Here is a 22,374-nt window from a genome sequence, read left to right as displayed (position 1 = left end):
CGTTTGGGGAGCCCCCCCCCTCCCCCCTCTCCCCCCGGCCAGGCACAGTCGGACACGGCGCGGTGGGTAGGTCTGTATGTATAGCGTATGTACAGCCCCGACGGGCCCCGCACGGCACCGGGGGGCTCTGGGGGGGGCCGTGCCGGGCCCGGCGGGGTGCGGGGGCAGGGTCCCGGTGCCGGGCCCCCCCCCCCGCGCTACTTGTCGGTGAGGGAGAGGCGCAGGATGCGCTGCAGCTCCTCGTCCTCCTCCCGCCGGCGCCGCTCGCGCTCCTCCTGCTCCTGCTCCGACAGCGCCATGGCCAGACGCAGCTGCTCCGCGAAGCTGCCGCCGTAACCGGGGGGCGCCGCCGGAACCGGGGGGGGGGCGCCACCACCACCGCCACCACCTCCTGCCCCCGGTGGGGGCCCCGCCGGGGGGGCGGCGCCGGGCCCCGCCTGCAGCAGCAGGCTCTCCTGCAGCGCCCTGCGGGACAGCGCTCAGGCCACGCCCCCTGGGCAAGCCACGCCCCCATCCACACCAAGCCCCGCCCACAACCCAACAAACCATGCCCACAACCCATCAAGCCACGCCCCTCCAAACAAGCCCCGCCCCCAGCCCCAACAAGCCCCGCCCACCTCACCACCCACCCCCGTCCTGATACCTCTTAGCCCCGCCCCCTCCCGCCAAGCCCCGCCCACTTTGGGGCGTTGTGGGCGTGGCTCCCCGCAGACCCCGCCCCCCGTGGGCGGAGCCTCACCGCTCCAGCTGCAGCTCCTCGTCGTAGGGCGGGGGGCGGGCGCCCGGCCGCGTGTTGGTCAGCGCCTCCCACACCGTCACCTGCGGGGGGCGGGGCTTCGAGCCAGGGGGCGGGGCCTCGCCCCAAGGGGGAGGAGCCTAAAGGGGCGTGGTCATGATGTGGGCGGGGCCTCCCCGCGGGGGCGGGGCCTCACCTGGTCGGTCTCGGTGCCGGCGTCCAGCAGGCTCTGCTGGATGGCGAACTGCAGCAGGTCGTCGTCCTCGTCCCGCAGGGGCTCGCTGCGCCCCGCGCCCAGCACCGTGTAGCCCGGCGGCACCTCGAACACCCCCGGCTCCACCTCGCACGGGAAGGGCCAGCCTGCGGCACCGCCACCGCTGGGGGCACCGCCCATGGGGCACCCCGCAGCACCCCACAGCACCCCCATGGGGAGCCCCCCGCCCCGATGCCCCCACCCGCCCCAGGGCACCCCCATCGCTCACCTCCAGGGCCAGGGGGCTGCGCGCCGGGGGGCTGGGGGGGGGCGCAGACCCGCACGGAGCCCAGCGGCTGGTCGCAGCCACACAGGTTGCTGAAGGTGATGCGGGCGTTGAGGACGTGGAAGAGGGGGATCTCTGGGGGGCACCACAGGGGGTCAGCAGCCCCGTGCCGGGTGGGCTCTGCCCCTCCTGCAGCCCCCGGCCTCGCAGCCCCAACCTCACCGATCTTGACAGGGAAGCCGGGGGGCAGCTTGAGGGTGATGAAGTCGCGCAGCTTGGCGAAGTGGGCGTTGGAGATGGCCATCAGGTCAATGATGGGCGTCACCTGCTCCGCCAGCGACAGCGGGTGCTGCTCGCATAGCCACAGCGTCGCCTTGAACCTGCCCGGGCACCGGCGTGGGCACAGGGAGCCCCCCCACACCCCGCCACCGTGTCCTGCCTCCCCCCCGGCCCCGCTGCTCACCTCTGCACCTTGCTGGACACCTCGATGGGGCGCCCGATGTTGCGGGCCTCCAGGTCAAAGTGGGGGTCGAAGTATTCCTCGGGGGTGATGGCCGTGGGGTTGGTGGGGCTGGCCGCCTGCAGCACGGGTGCCTGGGGAGGGCGGTGGCAGGGGGCACGGCTCAGCCCTGCCCTGCCCCGCATCGCCCCCAGGCCCCCTGCCCACCGCTCACCCCGTTGTGGGTGCCGTGCTGCTGCGCCAGGCCCAGGAAGGAGTGAAAGGGAGTCCTGGAGCCTGCAGGGAGACCCCGAGGTGCAGGGGGTAGTGCAGGCAGGCACAGTGCACCCAGCACCGTGCCCCACATCACCCCCACGTGCTGCCCCACATCACCCCACATGCAGTGCACCCAGGAAGGAGGAGGGCCCTGACCCGGGAGGGGGGTGAGCCCCCACTGCTGGCTGCCCCCCCCCCTCGGTCGCTGGGGCTGTCACCTTTGCTGCGTGACTTGTCCTGGTCAGAGAGGTGCTCGGTCCTGGTCTTGGTGACCAGCTCCACGTTGCTGGCGCTGTACACCTGCAGAGACAGGACACAGGGACAGGGTCAGCCCCGGGGACACCACGGCCCCCCTGCCCCCCACCCCACCAGGCGCACCTTGGCCTCGTAGCCACTGACCACCTCCATCTTCTCCGAGCGCCAGCCCCAGATCCCCGACTTGTTCCTGGGAAGGGGTGTGGAGGCATCAGGCCCGCGGCCACCGCGCCTGTGCCCTGCTGGCCTCCCCGCCACGAGCACCCCCCCACGCACCGCTCGAAGGCGATGTTCCTCGTGTCGAGGTGCGTGGAGACGATGGGCGATGTCAGCCGCCCGGCCACGTGCTCCTCCGAGGGCTGCATGGCCGCCAGCAGCAGGTCGGGCTCGTGCAGGGCCAGCGCCAGCGTCTCGGTGTAGACCACCTGCTTGTCGTGGTCCACCTCCATCACCACCGCCCCCTCCTCTGCACGTGGGGAAGTGGGGTCAGCGCCTGCCCTCGGCCCCACCATGCCCACTGCAGGGATGGGAACCCCGGCACCCAGCCTGCCCCTGCCCCTGGGGGCATCTGGGGTCTCCGTAGGGGATCCAATGTCCGTCTGGGTGACTGTGTGCAACGCACGGGTGCCAGGGGGACCCCTTGGGGGTGGTTGCAGGGTCTGAGGGTGCTGGAGCCAACCTTCTCCCTTGAAGATGTAGCTGCGGCGGCCCCGCTGCCACGTCATGTGCTCGAAGCCCAGCAGCGTGGTGTCAACCCGGAGGCTCTCGCCCCGCTTCCAGACGCGGTAGACGTCGCTGGGGCACACCTTGGAGACCAGCGGCACTGCGGCACCGGCACCCGTCAGCAGCAGGGTGGGGGCGGCCCCCCCCGGCCCCAGCCCCCGGCCCTGCTCACCCCAGCTCGTGAACTCCCACTTCATCTCCACGTAGAAGTCGGAGGCCTGGAAGAGATGAGGGCGTCACAGGGCAGAGGGGTGACATGGCGGGGGGCTGCAGCAGGAGGGTCCCAGGGGGAACAGAGCCCCAGTGGGGATCCTCGGCAGAGGCCGAATTGCGGGTAGGGGGTCTGGGGAACAACCAATTGGGGGGTCCTGGGGGAGATGGGCGTCCTGCGGGGGGCCCCAGGAGCTCGCCAGCAGCCTCCGTGACCCCCAGTCCCCAGCCTGGCGGGCCCCCAGCGCCAGCGGTGCCCGGTGCCCACCCCGGCAGGGCCGTACCCGACGCAGCTTGCTGAGCAGCTCGGGGATGCCGGCGAGCCGCCGCGTCGCTCGCTGGTAGTCGCGGTACTGGAGCACCAGCTGCACCATCTCGGGGTCCCCCGTGCTCACCGCCTCCTGCAGCACTGGGGCACGGGGTGCCATCAGCCGGGCGCCGCCAGCGCCGGTGTCCCTGCGCCTCCCGCCCTGCGCCGGCGGCCCCCCGTGCCCACCTACCTGTCCAGCCGTTGGCGTTCTCCCGGCCCACGTTGGCGTTGTGCCGCAGCAGCACCCGCGCCGACTCCAGGTGCCCGAGGGACACGGCCAGTTCCAGCGGGGTCCGCCCGCGGGGGTCCATCAGCTCCACATCGTGCTGCGGGTGCGGGCAGGGTCATGAGGTGCCCCGTGCCCTCCCCGTCACCCCCCCAACCCCCCCAGCTCCCTGCGCCCCCAGCTCCCCCCTGTCCCCAGCAGCCCCCGAGCGCTCCCAGCCCCAGCCCCTCGGTCTCAAGGCCCTGTCCCCGCAGCGCTCCGCGTCCCCCACTGCCCCAGCACCCTGTCCCGGTGCCCCCCGGTGCCCGCAGCCTCCCCGTCTCCCCCCTCTCCCAGTCCCCAGAGCCACCCCAGCGCCTCCGGTCCCCTCCCATCCCGGAGCCCCCTCCCGTAGCCCCCAGCACCCCCACCCCCTCCTGTCCCAGCGCTCCCCAGCTCCCCCCCCGGTGCCCGGTGCCAGCGGTGCGGATCCCTGCCGGTGCTCCCCCCCCCTCCCCAAAACCCCGGCCCCCCGTCGCGGCGGCGGCAGCGCGGCGCCCACCGATCCGGAGCGCAGGGCGCTGTCCAGCGCCTGGTGCCGGTTGTGCCAGACGAGGCGGTGCAGCGGGAAGGTGTCGGCGGCCCGGGCCATCCCGACACCATGTCCCCGGGGGGGGGGCCGCAGCGGGCCGGGCAGGGCGCGGGGGGGGCCGTGCCGCGGCTCCGGGCCTGCCCGCAATGGCTGCGCGCGGGGGCGGCGGCGGCGGCGGCGCAGCGCGGCGGCGCGGGGCGGGGCCGGCACCGGGCACGGCGGCCGGGAGCACCGGGGCCGCCACCGGCACCGCGGAGCCGCCACCGCGCACGGGGACCGCGGGAGCCCGGCCCCAGCACCGCCCCCGGCTCCGGCACCCCCGGCTCGTCCCTCAGCCGAGCGGGGGCAGCGGTGCCCCGGGGGCTCCCCCCTCCGCCCCCCGGTCCCGTCCCGTCCCGTCCCGTCCGACCGGCGCCGGGCGCAGCCCCCGGGCGGGGAGCGGCCCAGGAACGCCGGCAGAGCCGCGGTCACCCGGGGACAGCGCGGAGGCTCCCGCCCCAGGATGCAGGCGGACGGTGTTTTTCCACATCTTTATTATAAAAACTCTTTTTTTTTTTTTTTCTCTCTCTCTCTCTTTTTTTTTTTTCTCTCCATTCTCACGTCTCCGCTCATTAAAATCTCACTCACACCCAGGCCCTGCCCCGTGGCGCCCCGCCAGCATCATCCCCCCGGAGCGCAGCGGCTGCAGACCAATATTTACAGATGCCACCAGGGCTGGGGGAAACGGGCGGCGACGGCACCCCGGCGCTGGGGACACGGGCAGCAAGGCGACAGCACGCAGAGGGGGACCCTGCTGCCCTCTCCTTGCCCACCCCCTGCCCGGGGGTGCCCCCACCCAGCGCAGGGGGGGACGGAGGGGCAGGGGACCCATAGCACAGTATTTACAGGGGTCCCCTAGGCAAGCACGCACGCACTCACTCTCACGGGCACATCAAGGACTTGGCACCCACAGGACGGGCACAAAAGGGGCCAGGGCAAAGGCTTGGGGTGAAGGGAAGGGGCAGGTCTTGACCTGTGTGGAGGGGGGGGGCAGCCACCCGCCCTGTTTGGCACACATGGCGGTGGTGAAGCAGGCACCAGGCTGGGGGCAGAGCAGCAGGCGGGGAGAAGGGCATGGGGCTACCTTCATCTCAGCTGGACAGGTCGCAGAGGACCGGGGGGACGCCGGGGAACGAGCCACGTGGCCAGCACCAGCTCCCTGCTGGCGGCTGAGCCCCCTCCACGCCCGCCCCGGGGGTGCCTGGGCACAGGGCTGGATGTGGCACGGGGCATCCCCGCAGTGCCTGGCCCAGGGATGCCGAGGAGCAGGGGCACGTGGGAACCCAACCCAATAAATTAGAGGTGGGGTGGGAGGTGGGGAGGAGGGCGCACGGTCAGAGCCCGTTGGCGGAGCGCTGGATGAACGGCACTTTGCTGAGCTCCACCACGGGCGAGCGGGGCTTGTTCTGCATGCGTGGCACTCGCTGCAGCAGCTGCTGGGCCTGGCGCTGGGCGTCCCGCAGCTCCTTCCGCCACTGCACCAGCTCGGGGTCGCTCTGCGGGGCAGGGCACAGGTCAGAGCGGGGCTCCCGGCGGTGCCAGGGCTCAGGGCTTGCCAGCACCAGGCAACGTGTAGCCAGTGCCCAGCCACAGTGCCTAGCCCTCCCCCAGGGGATGGCTAGCGAGGGGCGGGAGGTGGCCAGCACCCAGGGGGCTGGCCCAGGGCACACTCACGTCACACTGCAGCACGAACTGCTTGCCGCCGCGGATGCGGAGCAGGATGCACTTGCGCTCCTTCACCTGCGTCTCCTCCACCGAGTCAATCTCATCCATGGTGAGCAGAGACTGCTGGGGGGACAGGTTCAGCCCAGCCCCCGGTCCCTGCACCCCCACGTCCCCGTGCGCCCTCTACCCCTCACAGTGCCGTGCCTGTTGGTGCACATCCCGCTGCCTTGAGCCCCCGCTGATGCCCACCAGCTGCACCCTGCCCAGCTCGCCCTGCTCCCCCCCTGCCCCTGCCCGCCTTACCGGCGACTCGCCCTCCCCACGCCACTCCAGGCGGTTGGGAAAGAGGTAGAAGTAGCGGCGCTGCCACTGCGTCAAGAAGGGGTTGCCCAGCTTGGACATGTACCCGTGCATGATGCAGTCCTTGCCCATGGCATAGTCTGTCACCGCAGCACCAGGGGAGAGAGTGTCAGCGCTGGGACCGCCCGGGCACAGCCAGAGGCAGCGGGGGACCCAGAGAACACCCGGCCCCACTCACCCTCCTCATGGCCCAGCTGCTTGTTCTTGGCTTTCTTGCGAGCCTCCAGCTTGTCCGTGTCAGCGTTGACGGCGTCAAAGACCGTCTCTGTCACCTCCTGCTGCCACCGCTCTGAGATGGTGAGCGGGAAGTTGCGGTACAGCTCCTGGTCGCTCTCTAGCAGCTGGCAGGGAGGCACAGGGTCAGCGCCAGGCGCCCACCCCAGCCCCCTGCCTCCCTGCACGTGGGCCCAGCCCCGCCGCCCCAGTACCTTGATACCCTTTGTGTCCTCCTCATCAAAGGAGCCGATGTCGAAGGCGTCAGCTGCGTTCACCTCACCCCGAGGTGGGATCAGGGGCGGTGGGTACTGCAGGTGGGAGAGGGGGTGTCCAGGGGGTGCCTCCTGTGCCCCCGCACCCCTACCCCTGTGCCGTGCCCCTCACCTTCTGTAGGAAGACCATCTGCCAGTCCAGACCCTTGAAGAAGGGCTCCTCCTTCACCTCCTGAGCCCTGAGAAGCAAGGGAGGGGTGAGCGCTGCGGATCCCCCGGGGGCTGCGGTGTGGCTGCAGTGGGCCCCTTCTTCCCCGTGCCCACCGGGACTCACCCACGCCCCATGCAGCCCAGCCGCCGGTTGACGTCCCGCTGCAGCAACCCTTCGAGCAGGGAACGCAGCTCAGGGGAGAAGGAGTCGGGCAGCTCGATGGCCTGTGGGCGAGGGCACGGCTGCTCACACCTGCACAAGCGTGTGAGGGCACGCACGCACCGTGGCATGCGTTTGATGACACGAAGAGTCAGGCACGCGTGTGCACGGGGACCTACGCGCACCTGGGACGTTCTGGCACGCAGAGGCGCACGCACTGCCGTGTGTGTATGGTTACAGGTGCCCATGCACATAACCCATGTGGAAACACACACAGCACGCGTGTGCACGCACACAGGTGTCATTCTGCACACACACACGCATGGAGGTGGCACCGACACGCGCTCTGAGCGCTGCTCACCCCCCGGGGACCCTCTGTCCCCACCTCCCTCCGCGCTGAGCCCGATGCCCAGCGCCCTGCACTCACCATGGTGAGGGTCATGCGATCGATCTCGTGCTTGTCCTTTGTCTTGTGCTGCCTGAAGGGGCTGTGCCTGTGGTCGTGGGGAGTGGGGCTCAGTGGTGCCCCCGTATCACCCCCCCTGCTGCCCCCTGACCCCCAGCCCATGCACTCACCCCCGGAGCAGCTTGAAGAGCATGCAGCCTAGCGAGAACCAGTCGGCGCTGCTGTCGTAGGCCACTCCTTTCTGCAACACCTCGGGGGCCATGTAGCCGTGGGTGCCCCTGGAGGCACAGAGCGGGGTCAGGGGCAGTGCCAGCAGGCGGGGAGGGGGGCAGGGGGGACGCAGGCACACTCACACGCTGGCGTGGGGCTTCTTCTTGGAGAAGTCGCAGGCCAGGCCCAGGTCTGAGATGCGGACGTGCCCAAACTCGTCCAGGAGGATGTTTGCTGGCTGCCGGGACACAGCGCTGCCCCTGAGCCCGAGCCCTGCCCGCAGGCACGGGTGGCAACCGAGCTGGGCTGCCCACGCGTGTCAGGCTGGGGCACTCCACGGGATACGGGGTGCCCACAGGCCCTAGGCACCTGCAGGACCTGCAAGCACCCGCTGAGGTCCCCAGGGTGCCCACGGGGTTTTTTCAAGGGTGCCCACGGTGCCCGGGGGCTTCCTGCTGGGTTGGGAGTGTCCATGGGACCTGGGGCTGCCCATGGGGTCCAAGGGCTGCTGCAGGGTCAGGGGTCTCTACGGGGCCTGGGGACATCAGAGGGGCCTCCTGCTGCCTGCGGGGTCCATGTGTGCCCATGGGGACGGTCACCTTGAGGTCACGGTACACCACAAAGCGGCTGTGCATGTGCTCCAGGCCCAGGATGATCTCGGCTGCGTAGAACCGCATCTCCGCCTCCGAGAAGACACCGTGCTGCGAGAGGTGATAATGCAGGTCCCCCCCTGCGGCAAGGGGGACCAGTTGTCACTCCAGCACTGCCCTCTGCTCCCCCAGGGACGCCCAAACAGGCGGCTTCAAGGCAGGGGCTCAAGGGAGAACCCAGCCCTGGGGACAGGGAGCAGCCACGGGCCTCTCACCGTTCATGAGGTCAAGGATGAAGCTGAGCTTGTCAGGCGTGTGGAAGGCGTACGACATACACACGATGAACGGGCAGTCCTGGCACGAGAGACGGGGTCAGGCAGCGCTGGCGGTGCCCAGGAGCACCCCACCCGTGGCCAGCGTGCCAGCCAGCTCCCACGCCCGAGTGCCCTCACCCCAGTGCTGACAAGGGACAACATGATGCGCTCGTTGAGGGCCAGGGTCTCGCCCTGCTTCATCTTGATGCGCTTCTTGTCCAAGCACTTCATGGCGTACCTGGGGGACAAAGGGTCCCTGCAGGGTCCCCTGCTGCTGCTCGTGGCGCCTCGTCCCCAACGCCGCGTCCCTGTGCCGCCAGCACCCGCAGCCACGTCACCGCACCCAGCTCCCGCCCACGGCCCCCGTGACGTCCCCGTGTCTCCAGGAGAGCCGCAGCCATGGTGACACTGCTGCAACCCCTAACACCTATCATGGCAACACCACCGCATCCCCCACCCCTGTGGGACCACGGCCACCCCCTGCCCCCCGTTACATTTTGCCCGTGTCCGCTTTCCGGCAGCCGTACACCTCCCCGAAGCCGCCACGGCCGATGATGCGGTGAACGCTGAAGTCATTCATGGTGAGCTGGAGCGGGCAAGAAAGAGGCCAGGGTCACCCCTGAGCACCTGCACGGCGTGTCCCGGGGGGGCTGTCCCGCATGCTGCCTCAGTTTCCCCAGGGAAGGAACGTGAACACCCTCAAGGTGAGTGCAGGAGCACTGCCAGCACCCGCGGGAGCTGCCCAGGGGACGCGAGGGTGCCCCTGCCCTGTGTGGTGCCCCTCCGAGCGCCACGGCAGCAGCCTCCTCCCCGGCACCCACGTCCCCTCTCCAGCAGCACACGGATCCCTGCTCACATGGATGTTCAGCTCCACGTTCTTCCACTGGCAGAACCGCGTGAACTTGTCGCTGCAACGAAGCACAGAGAGGGCCAGAGTGAGGGACCCCTGCGGAGACCCCCCCCCAAGACCTGTCGCGGAGCTGCGGGACCCCTGGGAGTCATCTGGAACCCCCGCCTGGGGACACAGACCTCAGGCCAGACCTGGAGGTGACGAGCCCTGAGTCCCTGCTCTGGGGACCAACACCCCTAGAACTCCTCACTAAGAAGGGGGCCCTGACCCGCCCCAAGGCTGGGAAACCCTCGTCCCCATTGGGCTGGGACACCCTGGCCGCCAAGGGGCTGTGCGCCCGCCTCACCTCTCGATGAATTTCTGGAAGATGCCCCCACGCAGGTTCTGGCAGATCTCCTCAATGTAGGGCTGGGGGACACAGGAGTCAGTACTGCGGCCCCAGTGCCACGCGTGCCCCTCGGTCCCATCGTTACCTGGGGTATCCTTCCCCACCCCTCGATTTCTCACATCCCTGCTGCCACCTGCTGCCACCCAGGGTCACCTGTGTCATCCTTGGGGACCCTCATCACTGCCAGCCCTCGCAGACCCCACTGTTACCCTCGGTCACCTCTACACCCGGTGTCTCCACCACCACCCTCTGAGAAGTCAATTAATTAACCCTTGTTAATTCCAGCCCCAAGTGACCCAACAGAACCCCACGGGAACCCCCCCGCTCACCACCTCCCACCAGCATCCCTCAGGGTTCTCGCACCTTCTGGGGTTCCCCCAGCCCCCAGTCCCCTGTCACCACCATAAGGATTAACCCGAGGTGGCAGTGCCCCCCCCTCTGCCCCCAGCGCTGCCCACCTGGAAGAGGTCTGGGGGCACCTGCTTCTTGCTCAGGCGGCTCTGGACGTGTTCCGTGGCACTCTTGGAGAAGGGCTGTGCGGCGAGACGAGACCGGGTCACCCCAGGAAGACGGGCTGGGGGCACAGGGCCCATGCAGGGCTGCGTAAACGGGGGCGTAATTCCCCACAGCACGGCACTCACGTGGGAGCAGGCCAGCAGCTCCTTCATGATGTAATGGTCAAAGATGTGGCGGCTCCGGGAGGCTCGCTCCTCCTCCGAGTCCAGCTTCTCGTACTTCTTGATCTGGTGAGGGCACAGCTCCCATGGCACAGCGCTCCCCACGGGGCTCGGCCCCACGCAGGGCACACGCAGCCCACGGTGGGGGGTCCCCGGGGTCCAGCACCCTGGGGAACGCGACCCCAGCCCCACCAGGTGCCACGTCCTGCTGGCTGGCACCCGTGGCTACCAGGTCCCGGGGGCCCAGGGCACCGTCTCCCTTGGGTGCCCCGGGCACACCGTGTATCGGGGGGGTCTGCAGGCATTGAGTCATGCTCCTGGCCCCCTCCTGCCCATATGGGATCGCACCTCCTCGTAAAACTCCATCAGGGGCTTGGCCTCCTCTGCCTGGTTGAGGGCAAAATCCCGGAACAGCAGGTACCCTGTGGAGGGGCAGAGCCATGGTGTGAGGGCTTTGTGCCCCACTCCGCGCCCCCCCCCAGAGCACAGAACCAGGGGACGGGGGTTTGGCAGGGTGAGGGGGCTCGGGGGGGGGTTGGCGTGGGCTGAGGGCACGGGGCGGATGCGAGGAAACCACCAGCGCTGCCGGGAGGAAGCCAGAGGCGCTTCCTGCCCCGCTGGGCGCCGGGCTGGGGAAGTGACAGGGAGGGGAAGTACCGGGGGGGGGGTGGGGGGGGGCCATGGGGACAGGGATAGGGGCGGGGAGGGGGGGAGGACCCGGTACCCCCCCGGTACCCCCCCGGTACCCCCCACTCACCGATCCTCTGCGCGAAGATCTTGTCGAAGGTGAGCTCGCCGCGGTCCTGCAGGTATTTCTGCATCACGCTGCGGATGCTGCCGGACAGCGCCGGGCTCAGCGCCGGGCCCGGCACCCCCCGGAGCCCCCCCCCCACCTCCCCGTCCCCCCGGCGGTACCGGGTCCGTTGGGCGGCGCTCACCTGGGCTCTGGCAGCAGGATGCGCTTGCTGGCGCGGGCGGCGGGCGCGGCGCGGCTCTTCTCCATGGCCATCAGGTAGCTCACGTCGGCCAGCACGGCCTCCAGGTCCGCCATCTTGCGCGGGGGCCGCCCGCCGCGGCCGGCACCGGCACGACCCGGAACCGGAACCGGAACCGGATCCGGAACCGGAACCGAATCGGCCCGCCCCGGTGCCGGCCCCGACCCCGCCCGGGTCAGGCCGGGCCTGGCGGCGCCTCGGCGGGGCGAAAGGGACGGGGACGGGCTCGGCCCCGCCGCCGCCGCCGCCCCAAGCCGGAGCGGGGCGGGCCCGGTGGCGGTGGCGGGGTCGGGGCCCGGCCCCTTCCGCCCGCCCCACCCCCGGGGCGCCTCGGGCCTGGGGGGGGCGCCTGGGCGCAGCCGGGCCCCGCGGGAGGCGCCCGGTGGCAGCCCCGGCCCCGGCCGCCAATGGAGAAACAAGGGGCAGAGCCGAGACGCCGGTTTTTTTTTTGTTTTTTTTGTTTTTTTTTCTTTTTTTAACTTTTTATTCCAAAAAATTCCGCCCCCGAGAAACAAAAGCATCGCCCATAGAGGCCGGCGGCTGCCCTCTGCCCCCCCCCCCCCCGCCACCGCCGCTCCCCTACCTGCCAAGATCCGCTCCAAAACCAGGAGCAAAGAGCGCTTATAAAGGAAAAAAACAACCAAACAAACCAAAAACAAACAAAAAAGAAAGCCAAAACGAACAAAACGGAAAGAAAACGACGAGAAAAATACAAGGCCAGCTGGCTCCCCCCCCCGCCCCCAGCCCGGCCCCCCCCAGCCCGAACCGTGCCAACGGAGAGAGCGCGAGACCGGGTTTGCTTTTACCCTTAATGCTTACATTTAATTTTAAAGCACAAACATCAGAGATGGACTCTAAATCGCCAACAAAAAATATATATTTACAATATTTCTCCGGGGGTGGGGGGGAGGGGGGAAGAGGGAGGGGACTGAAACAGAACAAAAACACAACCAAATCCTTAAACAATAGTGACTTTTCTTGCAGGACTTGTCTGTAGGGAGCAGTCTGGGTTGGTTTTAAATCACTAAGTGATTTTATATATATAATTCTCTCTTTTTCTTCCTTGTGGATTCTCGCCCGCCAGGGGGGCCGGGGGTGCCCCGTGGGTGACGGAGGTGAGGGCTGGAGTCCCTGCAGCCGGGGCTCCCCGCGCCGCCCCCAGCTCCTTGTCAGCTCGGCCCCACCTCTCTCCCTTCTCACGGCAAAACTCAAAAAAACTCAATCCAAAGGTAAAAAAGAAAAACTTTGATTCTTCCGCTGTCTTTTCACGGGAGCCACCGCCAGGAGAGCCTCGGGGGAGAGGTCCCCGCCGGGTGCCGGCTCCCCCCATCCTCCTCTGGCCCGGGCCGCTTTCTGCTCGAAGCCCCCCCCCCGTCCCCTGGCAGCCACCGCCGTGTCCCCCTCCAGCCGCCGGCCAGGGAGCGGGGCCGGGGCCCGGCCGTGGCTGCTTCTCCTCCCTTATTGCTTCTGCCCCATCCCTACCCCTCGGCGCTCCTCAGGGCTGGGGAGCGGAGGCACACGGGGGCTGCCTTGTGCCGGCCGCGCACACCGCAAGGGGGGAGGCAGCCAGGCACCGGGGAGATGGGGAACGTCCAGGCACAGGCAGGGCAGGGAGGGAAAGAAAATAGTGACCCAAAAGAAGATTCCAACCTTTTTTTTTTTTCATCTCTTGCTTTTTTTTTTTTTTGGATTTTTTTTTTGCTTTTTTTTTTTCGTGGTGTTTTTTTTTTCTTTTTTTTTCCTTTTTTTTTTTTTTTTTAAAGTGCAAAAAGCTCTCTGCTGCCCGAGAGAGAGGTTCTTTGGACCAACCATTCATTGCAAAGGAAAAACGGCAGCTAAAATGGGGTGGGGGAAAGGAGAGGACAATGCAACGGGGCGTTTGTGCCAGTTCAGTCCCAGGCTGAAATGCCCTGGGCAGACAGAGCAGCTGTCGCCCCTCTGGCTGGTGCGGCCCCAGAGTGCTTCGTGATTCTGGGCCACGCGCAGGGAGCTGGGGAGGAAGAGGAGGCAGCTCCCATCCCCCCCAGTGTGCTCACTCACCCTCAGCTGCTGCTCTGGGTCCTCCCTGAGCTCTGATGTACCTGTTGTTTCTCCCCTGCTCCCAGCCAGTGCCCGGCCCCAGCGCGGGGCTGCCTCGGGACACGCGGTGCTCCAAAAAAGCTGCCACTGCCCCAGCGTGGAAGCGCTGTCCCCAGCCTCACCCCCTGGGGCAGGGGGAGAACGGCCCGTAGAGCCTCTGCTTCCAGCCCCATGGCTGGAGAAGCCGCCATCCCCTGGCTGCAGAGCTCCTGCCCTTGACACCAAAAGAGCCACCCAGACGCACAAGAGTGGGGGGAGGAGGAGGGGAACTCGATCGCAGCCCCCGCAGTCAGACGAGGAAAACCGTAATTAGTGGGGCTGAGAGAGCAGGGCGAGCAACGAGCTGGTGGTGGCACAGACAGGGAGGGTTTGTTCCAGCTCCGCTCCCTCTTCCTTGGAGAGACCTTGACCCTCGAGCTTTGTGCTAACAGGGAAGTGACAAGTGTTTCAAGGCAAGGAGATGGCAGGGAGGAGGGGAAAAGCAGGGGGAAGAGGGGGCCCCGTTTCTCTGCACAGAGATCTCTGTGACAACCTCCACCTTAAGAGCGGCCAGCCTCCACGCCGAGGCTCCCTGCCATTTGCCCATTCCTCCTCTGGTACTGGCCAGCCTGGCGGGACATCTTCATCGGTGGAAGTCCCAGGGGGAGAAGGAGGAAGGACGGTGGAGCGAGGCCAGCAGCGGCCCTGCCTGCCAAGTCAGGTGGGAGGCAACAGCAGGACACAGAGGGCAAGGTGGGGATGTGGAGGAGCGGCTCTCCAAGAGGGGTGGGTTGGGCTCTTATCCTTCTCCTCAGTCTGCCTGGGGGAGGGTCTCTAGCTGATTTTTTGGATCAGCTTCTCATCGGACAGGCAGTAGAGGCTGTTGATGGACAGGTCCGAGATGAAGTGCTCACAGGCTTTGCGGGTGATCTGTTTGCAACCTCGCAGGTCAATTAGGGTGACGTTGGAGATGCGGCGCAGGTACAGCAAGGCCTGATCCGTCAGCTTATTGCAGCCTGTGGGGGAGAGGAGAGGAAAGCTGAGCTGCGACACCTCTGTGAACCCGGCCCTGAGCTCCCACGCCAGGTTGGGGAGGAAGAAGCCACTTTGCGATGCCAAACCCAGCCAGCCAGGCTGCCCCCAGCCCCATGTACCCACCTGCCATGTTGAGCTCGGTGAGGGAGTTGCGCGTGGAAGAACCCACGGCCGTGAGGAGGTTGGCCGACTGGTCTGTAAGGTGGTTGCAGTGGCTGAGGTCGAGGCGGGAGAGCAGGGGCATGTGGCGGATGATCAGCCGCAGCGTGGCGTCGGTGATGTCCAGGCCGGCGAGCCGGAAGTCGATCATGTTGCGGAGTTTGCTGCGATTGTCCTGACCTGCAAGGGGAGGGGAGAAGCTGAGCACGGACGTGCAGAGCTCTGCCCTGCTGGGCTGGGACGCTCCAGATCCAGCACTGCCTCCCTGCCCCATGCCCGAGCGCGTCACCCTTCTCCAGCTCGCTTGCCCCTGCCCTGCGGCAGCAGCTTACTGGGTTTGTCTGTTGGAGGCGTGAGCAAGTCCCGGATCTGAGGGTCCTTGATTCCTACTGCCCACCGAAGATCGAGGGTCCTGAGAAGGGGGCAGCTGGAGGTACTGAGAGCACAGACTGCAGACCAGGAACAGCCCGCCAAGATGAGGTCTTTCAAGCCTGCCGGGAGAGGCAACGAGTCAGCCGGGCTTTGCCCGCTCTGAGGTATCTCAAGCCACCGCCCTTTCTCCAGGCGCAGGAGGAAGCGGCTCCCTCCCTGCCTGGGGTGGGACGTGGAGCCACGCTCCACGCAGGAGCAGTTTGAACAGCCACAGGAAACCACATCCCTATCGGCTGCTCCCCAGGCGACAGGATCCAGACACCCAAGGGTTCTCCCAGCGGTGGGTGCCAGGGTTGCAGAGCCCACCTCTCAGCGTGGTCCGGCTGTTGGGAAGCCTCAGCGCCAGCTGGTGGCAGGGGCGAGGGACCCCTCCTTGGCCCACACTCACCTGGCAGCCTGTTGACAAGCCACGTGAGCTGTTTTTTGGAGATATTGGTCCAGCTGAGGTCAAGGCTGACTGGCTGTCTTTTGATGATGCCGCTCAGTGCCTGGGGGGTGATGGACTTGCACCTGCTCAAATCTATCTTTGTCCACAATCTCTTGTCACAGCACCTGGGGACGAGCACAAGGTTGGGAGTTGAGCGCTGTGGTGGGAGAGGCCATAAATCCGGGAGGACCCCGGCCCTGGCACAGCCCTGGCTGCAGCACAAAGCCATTCTTCCCGATTTGTCAGGGTTCCCCAGACGTGTGGGGATGTGCGGCCACCCAGGGATGCCCAGAACAGCCCCAGCAGCATTTTGCTGCCACGTAACAAGACTCCATATGGCAGCTGCCAGCCTGCTTGTTCCCTCCTGGGTGCTCCCCTGCTGGGGCAAATATCTTCAGCCTCCCTGCTCCCAGCAGGCAAAATGCTCAGCCTGGTCCCACCCCATGGCCTTGGCAATGCTCTCTGCTTCACCAGGAGCCACAAGAGAGCTTGGATGTGGCACAAACTATTCCTCTCTCCCAGGAGCCTGAGGGCCCAGTGCATTCCCTGCCTCTAGAGCTGCCACACCGGCGGCAGGGGAGGGGACGCCCTCCTCCAGCTGCCAGGGCACACCATGCCCGCTGATCAAAGCGGGACAGCCCCTTCCCACCGAGCCATTCCCACTCTCAGCAGTTAGAAGCCTCCCGGTTCCCCATCCCCATCTGTTCCCAAGCCCTCCATCCACAGCTGTCCCACTGCCAGCATTGTCTTCAGGCCTGCGCCCCCCGAGGCGCTTCCAGGCAGCAAACCCATCTCTGCCTCAGCCTGCACTGTGGGGCCGGGAAGGACAAGGAGCACGCAGGGCGGTGGGAAAGGAGAGGGCATTAACACCTCGCCAGGACACCCTGGGGGACACAGGGGACACCCTGCGGCCATCTTCCAACAGATGGGACAGGAGGAAGGCGCTAGAGGGGGGCAGCCAAGACCAATGCACACGTGGAAGGGGCAGCAGGGCTGCCACAGGGCCCAAGGGTGATGCTGCCTGGCAAAAACCAGAGATGGGGAGGGGAGGGAGGCACCAGCAGCGCAGGGAGCAGAATGCCACCCCGCTTCCTCTCTCCGGCTGCCTGTTAGGATCAGGACACGAGTGGTCCAGGTGGCGCTGCCCCTGCCCGTTGTGCCCCCACACTCACCACTTGTACCAGGTCTTGCACACCCGCATGCACTCGCAGAGCTCCCTGCGAGTGAGGTAGCGGAAGACGGACATCCAGACCTCGCGCTGCATCCAGCTCTCCTCGCCCTCCTGCGCCCGGCCCCCTCTGCCATTGAGGCGGGCCACCCCCCCCTCCTCCGCGTTCTCGTCGTCTTCATCGTCCTCCTCCTCCTCTTCCTCGGCAGCCAGCTCCTCCTCCCCACCGCCCCGGGGGGGCATCCTGGCTGGCGCGTGGCGCATGACCACGCGGGGAGAGTGCTGCAGGTTGGCGGAGGAGGCTGTGATGGCTTGCAGCTTGGGGACAATAGAAGTGCCGTGGACGTCTTTGGTGGGGCGCTGGAGCGTCACGGTGAGGTAGGAGCCGTGCAGCTTGGCCTTCTCCACCTCCGACAGCTCCTTCTTGCCGCTGGGGTTGTTCTCCTTCTCCCGCACCATGGTTCGCTCGGTGGCCTGGAGCCGCAGCAGCTGCCGCCGCTTGAAGCGCTCGTCCCTGCTGGCGCTGTGGTGGTCACTGGGGCCGGCCCCCGGGGACGAACGCGTCACCATGCCTCGTGGAGACGCTGGGTCGTGGATCAGCTGCAGCATGGGGGTGGGCGAGTTGGGTGGAGGGGTGAGGGGCTCCTCGCAGCTCCGCAGGGGCCGCAGCACCTTGGCTTGCGCCGTGTCATCGTCGCTCTCCTCTACCTTGCGCTTCTGCAGGGAAGCGGGACGGGTGGCAAGTTAGCAGGAGTGGGGCCACACTGCACCTGGGGAACACGCCTGCACTCCTCTTCCACTCAAACCAGCAACCAACACCTCCACCCCTCGCAGCAGCAGTGTCCTCTGAGGTCGGAGTGGCCTCCGCTCTGTGCCTAACAATCAATCCCCTACCTCCTGCAGCAGAGACTCCCCGATCACAGCTCAGCACAAGACACTGGGACAAGAGGTGCTCATCGTGCCCACCTGAAGTGCCAGGGGACCCAGGAACCACTCAGATGTGCACCCCCAGCACGCGCATCACCCAGAACATGAAGGTGCTGCAGCCTCCCCCAGCCTGGCTTGCCTTGGCTGCACCACTTCCATGTGCAGTGGTGGACACAGTCCTACGGGGGACGTGGTAGCCGTAGGCTGGCTTCCTGGGCAGCGCTGGCAGGTGCCAGCGGGACTGCTGCCACCGCAGGCAGCCCACTCGCCGTCTGGCCGAAGGACCCAGCCAACCTCGCTGCTTCTGTGGGAACCTGGCCTTGGTGCGCTGATGAGCTCTCTAGGACCCGCAGACAGAGCAGGGGCTGTCAGCTTGCCCCACTGCAGGCCCCAAGAACGTGCTGCAGCAGTGTACCCACCCCTGCAGGTCGCTGTTGAATGGCCCTGCTGCCGCCCAACTGGTCCCTCCTGGTTGGGGCTGGTGCCTGCCAGCCTCCAGCCCACCCCACAAGCCTGTCTGTGCACCTCTGGGCCACTGCTCTGCTCCCAATGGCCCGAGTCCTGCCTACCCACAGCAGGATGCAGTGAGATGGATGATGCACGGCCTGACCTCCCCTACCCCAGCACTGCTTGCCTCCTACCTGGCCCTTCTCCGCGTCGTCACCCTGGTAGCATTTGGGACATTCCCAGCAGTTGGGGAGCTCGTCGTTGAGCAGTCCTTCTCCATCCATCTGCAAAGCAGAGCGCAGTCAGCAGCGCCCTTCCCCGCAGCCCAGCCCCGCTCAGCCCTGGCACACGTGCTACTCACCTGCAAGCAGCCAGGGTGAACAATCTCGTTGCAGATGCAGCACTCCATGAGCTTCTTCTCGAAGTCCTGCGAGTCCTCATTCTGATCCACCTCCCCACAAAGTGCACACGTGACCGAGTGAGGCAGCCTGGGCTACAAAGGAAAGCAGGGGTGATACCAGGGCAAGGAAGGATAGCCTCCCCCCCCCCTCCTCCTCCCTTCCCTCACCACCCAAACAATAAGGAAGGGGCCAACTTCTCCCCAGGAATCAAACTTGGCCACCACCCTCTCCCTGACCAGCCCCGCAGAGCTGCTGCCAGGCTGCAGCAGACTCTGGAGAAAAGGATCAGGCTACAGACTCACCGCTAAGCACTGCCGGAGGACGCAGGACTGCTTCATGCGACCAGGCCCGCCGAACTTCTTCATGTCCCTGCAGTAGTGGCACATGCCACACTCGCCTTGCATGCAGGCCTTGCATTTCCGGCACCGCACGCGCCTCCGCCGGGCACCCGACACGATGGGAGAGACAGTGGGCCTGACGGGGGTCGGGCGGGGCGTTGGCTTCATGGTGTGAGGCTTGGTGATGGGGATGGTGGGCAGGCGGACCCTCAGCCGTGCCTGCAGCTTTAGCTGGTAATAGAAAAGAGAGAAGCATGAGGAGGGCAGATGGGGGCACTCTGTTCGGATCAGCAAGCTTCTGATTTTGCCCTCTGTGACCTCCAGTCACACGCAGGGAGCAACCCTGCTCCCTCGCTTCCCCGTGGACAGAGAGCTCATCCTGTCTCTGCAGCCAGGTTCCTCTGCCAACCTCACGGGGATGGGGCTCAGCTCTGCAAGTGGCGCTCCCATCACCCCTGTTGCCAGCCCAAGGTGTGCTGAGAGCAACCAGTGCCTGTCCAGGGCACGGGTGGGAAGGCGCAGCTCCTCAGCAGACATCTGCCCTGCTGCGTCCCAGCAGCAAACTCACTGCTGGCTGCAGCATCCTCCTGGGAATAGCCGTGATATCGCGTACACCCAAAAGGCCAGCGCAAGGACAGAGCTGTGGGTATGCCAAGCATTTGAGTGCTGCACCCAAAGCATGGAAATATCTCCAGAAGAGCTGTCTGCGATGCACTGCAGCACAGGCAGTGTGCTGATGGGGGCACAAGCCCTGGCACACACCCACCTAGCAGTGAGGGGCCAGCCTGCCCGCTGAGCAGGCAGGGGAGCTGCTGACCTCACACCCACACCTCACCCTTCACTTCTCAGTCAACACAACAGCGATGCTGTCCCCTGAAACGCCATCCAGGCCCCTCTCAGCAAACCGAGAGCTTCAGTGCAAGGTCCCTCCAGCAACCACCCCCCAAAAACACCAAACCCCAGCCCCTCTGAGCACAGCTACAGAACGCAGAGCAGCCGGGGCTGCCCCCGGCACCAGCGCAGCTGAAGACCTCTGCAGCTGCAAGCACACGGCTCTGCCCACAGGGCTGCAGAGGCAGATGAACCCTGCACCCTGCTGTGCTCCTCCACTGCCCACAGACTCCCAAGGGAGGCGCAGAGGTTGCACCACTGTGCCCCAGCTGCACAGCAGGTAACCGGCCAAACTGCACATGGTACCCTCCAGCAACAGCCACCCCTGTCCCTCCTTGCAGCTCTTACCTTATCTCTCTTGGGCCACTGGACGATGGGGACGCCTGTAAGTGCCAGTTTGGGGTCGCTGTTTGCGTATTCTTCTAGCAGCAGCTGATGGGGAGAGGGAGGGTGGGAGGGGGAAAGAAAAAGAGACAAAAAGGACAGGTGTGAGCAGAGCAAAACAATGCTCCTGTCAGCCAGGCAGGCTCTGACCGGATGCCAAGGCCAGCGTGCTTCAAACACGGCACGGAAGGAACCCTCTTCCACCCACAGCCGTGAGCAGCGAGCCCTCCCCACATTACAGACAAGCTCTGTCGAGTCGACGTGCACGAATGCTTTCATCAACTGCATTTCAGCCCCGAGGCCCCGTGCTGCGTGGTGGCTGGGAGAGAGCGCCAAGCTCTTGCAATCCAGCAGGATTCATGGGGGAGGAAGCGAGCGGGTCCCTCGCTGCCCCCCACAGCTGCTGTGCCCCCGGCAGCCCTCTGCAGCCTGGTATGAGCCCAGGAGCGGCTCCCCGGTGGCACTGGTGGCTGGATGCGCTGCCTCTGCAGGCCCCCTGCCCACAGCCCCCTCCCCACCGAGCCCACCCGCTGCAAAAGGTGCTTTATTTACTCGGTGTCACCATGGCTACGTGAGCGGCAGCCTCCTGCCGGCATCCCTGCGCGGGGCTGCGTGTGGCCGGGTGTCCCCAGGAGCTGGCCGCACGCTGGGGCTGGCTCCGGCACCGTGTCCCCCGCCCTGCTCTGGGGGTGGCAGGAAGCTGCGGCCTCCCCCAGCTCCCCAGCACGCTGCCTGCAGACCTTCCGCCTTCCAGCCAGCCGGCCCTGAACACGGGCTGGAAGGAGAGGTCGGGGACCCAGGGTGCGCGCGCACACGTGTGCGCAGGGAACCGCAGTCTCCCCGTGCCTGGGGCCCAGCGGGGGCTCAGGCACGCTCCAAACTGGTGGGGAGGGGGGGGGGGGTCACTCATTAGGGGTGCCAGGGTCCTCGGGCTGCAGATGGATGGAAGCCAGGACGGGTGCGGGTCGCCTCAACCCCCCTGGGGGCAGGCAGCAGGGAGGGGACCTTACGAGCACGCCGTGCCATGCCATGCCGCGCACCGCCCCGGCCAGGAGAGCTGGGTGGCAGCCAGCACGCCCGGGGGACGGGGAGGGGAGAGGTGAGTCCAGGAACCAGCCCGGGACACCGGGGGTGGGTGGGGGAGGCGAGGGGAAGCTGGGGATCCCCGGGTCGCAGAGCCCCGCGTCCCCTCCCCAGCCCGCGAGCGGTGCCAGCTGCCTGACCTTGCGCCTCTGGGGCTGCCGCGACTCCGGGGCGAAGTTTGCCGAGCCCTCTTTGTTTCGGTGCCTGCGCCGCGAGCTTCGGGGCCGCCCCCCCCTCTCCCCCCGGCCCCCGCCGGGGCCCGGCTCAGAGCGTGCGGCCCCGCTCCGGCCCCCGGCTCCTCAGGGACATGGCCGGGAGCGCGGCCGCGCCCCCCGCCCCGAGCCCCCCCGGCTCCTCCCCGGCTCCGGCAGCCGCCCCGCCGGCCGCGTGCTCCTCCCGAGCCCTGGGGCAGCGGCGGCAGCTTCCTGAGCCCGAAACAATGCTGCTGCGTCACCCACATGCGGTTCCCAGCAATGCTTTGCAACGGGAAGATGGCAGGAGAGAGAGAAGGAGCGAGCCGAGAGGGCAGAGCCGTTCTGCTGCAGCGCCGGGAGGGGCCGGCTCGGCGGCGGCGCCGCGCGGATTGGCGCAGGGGCCCCGGCGGCGCGGCCCCCCCCCGCCCGCCACCACCGCAACCGGAGGAACGGGGCGGCCCCCCCCGGGCTGGGCCGGGCCGAGCCGGAGCCCCGCTCGTGGACAACCCCCCCCCGGAGCCCTTCTTTTGTCTCCTCCGGGGCGCTTCTGCGCGTCCCGTGCTGGAGGTGCCCCGGGAGAGAGCTCCCCAAAGAGGGGGGCCGTGCCCGCATCGCGCCCCCCCACCCCCCGACGCGCAGCGGCTAAGTTTGGGAGCTGCTGGAGTCCCAAAGGCACCGCTGACCTCGCCGCTAGAGGGGGACGAGCCCCCGCTGGGTGCAGCGAGGTCCCCCCTCGGCAGCCCCAGCAGAGCCCCCCGCTTCGCTCCAGCCCCCCGCGATTAAAATGGAGGAAGCTTTTACGTAAAGTGAGCCCCCGAAAGCACCGCTCCCACACCTCGCTGTCACCTGCAAGCGCCTCTGGCTCTCATCCATCCCGGCCCCAAACAGCCCAAGGAACAAGTTGTGCATGGAC

General features: G+C 67.2%; 3 protein-coding genes across 9 annotated transcripts in view; all 3 read right to left on the bottom strand.

Moving 5' to 3' along the window:
* Nucleotides 1–62: 62 nt before the first annotated feature.
* ANKRD13D (ankyrin repeat domain 13D) lies at nt 63–4,611 on the bottom strand. Of its 3 annotated transcripts, XM_072038575.1 has the most exons (15): nt 4,196–4,611; nt 3,619–3,754; nt 3,403–3,527; nt 3,081–3,126; nt 2,865–3,008; nt 2,462–2,651; nt 2,309–2,375; nt 2,149–2,230; nt 1,890–1,951; nt 1,679–1,809; nt 1,438–1,595; nt 1,219–1,350; nt 933–1,096; nt 740–819; nt 63–465 (listed from the first exon to the last, which is right to left on the bottom strand). In XM_072038575.1, the coding sequence occupies exons 1-15, from the start codon at nt 4,283–4,285 to the stop codon at nt 198–200; spliced, it is 1,875 nt and encodes a 624-aa protein (XP_071894676.1). In that variant the 5' UTR covers nt 4,286–4,611; the 3' UTR covers nt 63–197. The 3 variants fall into 3 exon arrangements, with proteins under 3 accessions (XP_071894676.1, XP_071894677.1, XP_071894678.1); XM_072038576.1 differs by lacking the exons at nt 3,403–3,527; nt 4,196–4,611 and having other exon boundaries at nt 3,619–3,755; XM_072038577.1 differs by lacking the exons at nt 3,619–3,754; nt 4,196–4,611 and having other exon boundaries at nt 3,081–3,251.
* A 142-nt stretch (nt 4,612–4,753) lies between these two features.
* On the bottom strand, nt 4,754–11,792 carry GRK2 (G protein-coupled receptor kinase 2). 3 transcript variants are annotated; one of them, XM_027459730.3, is made up of 21 exons: nt 11,461–11,792; nt 11,280–11,356; nt 10,871–10,944; nt 10,487–10,588; nt 10,304–10,378; nt 9,804–9,865; nt 9,464–9,515; nt 9,102–9,193; nt 8,746–8,845; nt 8,569–8,647; nt 8,303–8,433; nt 7,847–7,941; nt 7,664–7,771; nt 7,515–7,581; nt 7,052–7,152; nt 6,890–6,956; nt 6,718–6,813; nt 6,468–6,630; nt 6,233–6,369; nt 5,939–6,049; nt 4,754–5,760 (listed from the first exon to the last, which is right to left on the bottom strand). In XM_027459730.3, the coding sequence occupies exons 1-21, from the start codon at nt 11,571–11,573 to the stop codon at nt 5,599–5,601; spliced, it is 2,064 nt and encodes a 687-aa protein (XP_027315531.1). In that variant the 5' UTR covers nt 11,574–11,792; the 3' UTR covers nt 4,754–5,598. The 3 variants fall into 3 exon arrangements, with proteins under 3 accessions (XP_027315531.1, XP_027315530.1, XP_038036575.1); XM_027459729.3 differs by having other exon boundaries at nt 4,775–5,760; nt 5,939–6,052; nt 11,461–11,791; XM_038180647.2 differs by having other exon boundaries at nt 4,776–5,760; nt 5,939–6,052; nt 11,280–11,325; nt 11,461–11,790.
* A 584-nt stretch (nt 11,793–12,376) lies between these two features.
* Nucleotides 12,377–22,374, bottom strand: part of KDM2A (lysine demethylase 2A) — a 38,722-nt gene continuing 28,724 nt past the window's right edge. For all 3 annotated transcript variants that reach the window (XM_038180646.2, XM_072038568.1, XM_072038567.1), the window contains exons 14-22: nt 20,149–20,232; nt 18,874–19,140; nt 18,532–18,663; nt 18,365–18,454; nt 16,801–17,513; nt 15,590–15,753; nt 15,102–15,260; nt 14,734–14,949; nt 12,377–14,591 (exon numbers count right to left, since the gene is read on the bottom strand). In XM_038180646.2, coding sequence (XP_038036574.1) covers nt 14,410–14,591; nt 14,734–14,949; nt 15,102–15,260; nt 15,590–15,753; nt 16,801–17,513; nt 18,365–18,454; nt 18,532–18,663; nt 18,874–19,140; nt 20,149–20,232 — 2,007 coding nt within the window. In that variant the 3' untranslated portion in view covers nt 12,377–14,409. The remainder of the gene's footprint in view (nt 14,592–14,733; nt 14,950–15,101; nt 15,261–15,589; nt 15,754–16,800; nt 17,514–18,364; nt 18,455–18,531; nt 18,664–18,873; nt 19,141–20,148; nt 20,233–22,374) is intronic.

The sequence above is a fragment of the Anas platyrhynchos genome, chromosome 5, assembly GCF_047663525.1.
Source record: "Anas platyrhynchos isolate ZD024472 breed Pekin duck chromosome 5, IASCAAS_PekinDuck_T2T, whole genome shotgun sequence".
Classification (NCBI taxonomy): Eukaryota; Metazoa; Chordata; class Aves; order Anseriformes; family Anatidae; genus Anas; species Anas platyrhynchos.
Note: the sequence above shows the minus strand (reverse complement) of the source record. Positions and strands in the feature narration are given on the sequence as shown.